This window comes from Austrofundulus limnaeus, unplaced genomic scaffold, assembly GCF_001266775.1.
Source record: "Austrofundulus limnaeus strain Quisiro unplaced genomic scaffold, Austrofundulus_limnaeus-1.0 Scaffold2358, whole genome shotgun sequence".
In the NCBI taxonomy this organism is placed as follows: Eukaryota; Metazoa; Chordata; class Actinopteri; order Cyprinodontiformes; family Rivulidae; genus Austrofundulus; species Austrofundulus limnaeus.
The window spans coordinates 8,172-10,962 of record NW_013954760.1 but is presented as its reverse complement, the minus strand read 5'-3'; the positions used below and the strand labels follow the sequence as shown (position 1 = coordinate 10,962).

At 44.0% G+C, this 2,791-nt stretch overlaps 1 protein-coding gene across 5 annotated transcripts in view; it reads left to right on the top strand.

Moving 5' to 3' along the window:
• The window catches only part of LOC106510856 (2-oxoglutarate dehydrogenase, mitochondrial), a gene marked incomplete at its 3' end in the record, with an annotated part of 19,253 nt that overhangs the window by 8,775 nt on the left and 7,687 nt on the right, over positions 1-2,791 (top strand). For 2 of the 5 annotated variants that reach the window (XM_013999586.1, XM_013999584.1), the window contains 2 exon segments: positions 399-501; positions 1,870-1,908. In XM_013999586.1, coding sequence (XP_013855040.1) covers positions 399-501; positions 1,870-1,908 — 142 coding nt within the window. 5 annotated transcript variants of the gene reach the window in all.

Here is a 2,791-nt window from a genome sequence, read left to right as displayed (position 1 = left end):
TGTGTGTTCAGGTGATAACAGTGTGTTGGGTGTGTGTTCAGGTGATAACAGTGTGTTGGGTGTGTGTTCAGGTGATAGGCCATCACAGTGCCCACCTGGACCCTCTGGGGATCAGCTGTGTGAATTTTGATGTTGCTCCGGTGAATACCGGCTTCCAGGACGTGGGTGAGAACTCCACGACTAAAGCAACACACAAACTCATGTTAACCATGGTTTTCCCTCTCACCCACCCACCTTCCTCCTCTTCCTCCTCTTCCTCTCTCCCTGTGTTTGAATCTGGTCACGCTCCTCCTCCTCCTGTGTGCCACACTTTAACCCCTCCCCCTCACTCTGCTCGTCTCTTCATCTCTCCTCCTCCTCTCCTCCTGGGTGGGTCCTGTGCTGTGTCGCCCCTGTAGATCCGAGGGCACCATGTGGCCCAGTTGGACCCCCTCGGCATCATGGACGCTGACCTGGACTCGTGTGTTCCCACTGACATTATCACCTCCTCCGACAAGCTGGGTGAGGATCAGATGCTGCCACCTAGTGGTCGGGTTAGAGATGGCGACTAACAGACTCGGCAGCCATTTTTATTTCTGTGGTCAGAATAAACGATGTCCAGGAGGGAACGGTGGTTCTGGGTCTGAGGACTCTCATCTGGAAAATGTTTATTTTTAATTTTACGTCTGTTTCGTCATCACTAAACTTCCTCCACGGTCTTCATAGTAACCTTCATGACGAGGTTAACCTTTAATGATGAGGATCCTGCAGCTCTAAACAAAGACAGAGGATATGAAACCTGACTCCGCCCTGTGAATATTAGCTTTAAATCAACCTTTAATCATGTGTTTGGAGACGTTTCTTCTCTTTACAACAGAAGGTTGTTTATCTGAGCCTGGAGAACACATGAGACTGTTCAGTGTAGAATAGGGTCGGACAAAATTGTATCGTGTTTAATTAATCGGCAGTAAATTTGTCAGTAATTTATATTTGCTACGTTGCGATTACTACAGTTAGTTCCATGTGATGATGTATTTTAGTGTACGATCCTCTCTGACTGTCGGGCGTGCAGACCAGTTTACTACTACTTCTACTTCCTGTTATCTTCTTCATCATCGTCTTTTTCACCAGTAGAAACAGACGGTTGTTGATCATGTGACTCCTGTGATGTGAAAAAAGTGTTTCCATTGCAGTTTTGTGAAAAACACCAATTTAGATACGGCTAAAAAACCACCTCATCCTAGTGCAAAAACATTTTGTTGAAAAACGTAATATTTTTCGAAATGGACGTGTTTCCATTCAGCAAATTTATTTTCGAAATTCTAATTTGCGCATTTTCATGGTCAATGGAAACGCAGCTAGTGAAGTTTTACTTAAATTTATTGAGTTTTATTATTATTTTAAATAATAAAACTGATGTTTGAACAGGAGCGGAGACGTTTTCTATCCTCTGTAAAAGCTTTATTTGTAATGAAAACCTAATCATTTAACAGCCCTGCTTCCTGTGCAGCTCTGTAACTTCTCTGGTTTTGGTCAGAACCAGAACCCTGAGTCTCATAAAGCAGCTCAGGTTTGGACTTCTTGTTGACCTTTGACCTCTGCCGGCCGATGAAGTTAAAGCTCTTCGGTCTGCAGACCCTCGTCTTCCCTGTGGACTGTGTGGACCCTTAACGAGTCCAGAGTCTCTGGTTCTGTTCGTGGTGGAGTCTCTCAGGAATTAGTCCCGTCCCGGCTGTAGTGAAGGTCCAGATCAAACTGCTGGTAGACCAAGAGCTCTGCTCTGGATGGCTCTGATAAACCTGGGTTAAACAGGTCAGGGGTCACTAATGTTGTCCGGGTGTGTCTCCCCACTGCTGCCCCCTGCTGGTGACCCCCCGCCCCCACCTCCAGACGGGTTCAAGAACAGGCTGAGGCTGCTGACGGTGGGAGGTATGAAGCTGCTGTGTTCCTGCTGTGAAGCCTCTAGCTGCTCTTTAGTTCTCCGCTGCAGCGCTGCCGGGCCTGCTACACGAGCTCAGGACGGGTTGGACCAGAACCGCAGGTTCTGGTCCAACCCGTCCTGAGCTCGTGTAGCAGCAGCTGGGCCGTAGAGGCGACCGGATGGCCTTGTTTCATGTGGTTCAGTGCTTCTAGCGTTTAAACCAAACTAAATTAAACTTTTAAAAATCTACAAGTTGGACCCAAAACCTGTTCAGGTTCTTCTTAAAAGTTCTCAGGTGTTCTGGAGTTTTCTGCAGCAGCTGATGCTGTTAGCTTGTTAACCCTTTAGCCGCTTCATTAATCCAACTTACAGCCATTGTTTTATTATTTAAGAGATTCTACAAAGAAACATCAGGTCAGTTTAATAAAAATAAAGTTAAAACTTTATATTTGAGACAAAACTAAAGTAAACTGAAAAGGATGTAAATATGTTTTAAAATGTTAAAAGTTACATATTTAAAAGGCCTGCTCAGTTCAGTGTTTGAATTTCATCAAAAGGAGAATAAACTATAAAATGTTTTTAGCTTTTCTAGATTATTTAAAATAATTAAATTATAAATTATTGCTTTAAAAAAGCTTTAATCCAGATGTATTTAGAACACCTGATGAATTATTTTATTTTTATTTATAGCTTTTAGCACCAGGGTCACCACCTCCACAGGCCATTAATGGCCCTCTGTTGAGCTGGAAGTGGCCCCCAGGCCGTCAGTTGATGACCACAGTTTGAGGCTCTGAACACGTTTTTATTTACAGAAAGTCTCTGTTTGGAACAAGAGAAAAAGATCATTTCTGCATCTTTCTGCATGGAGTGGCTGCATGATGGTACTAAATG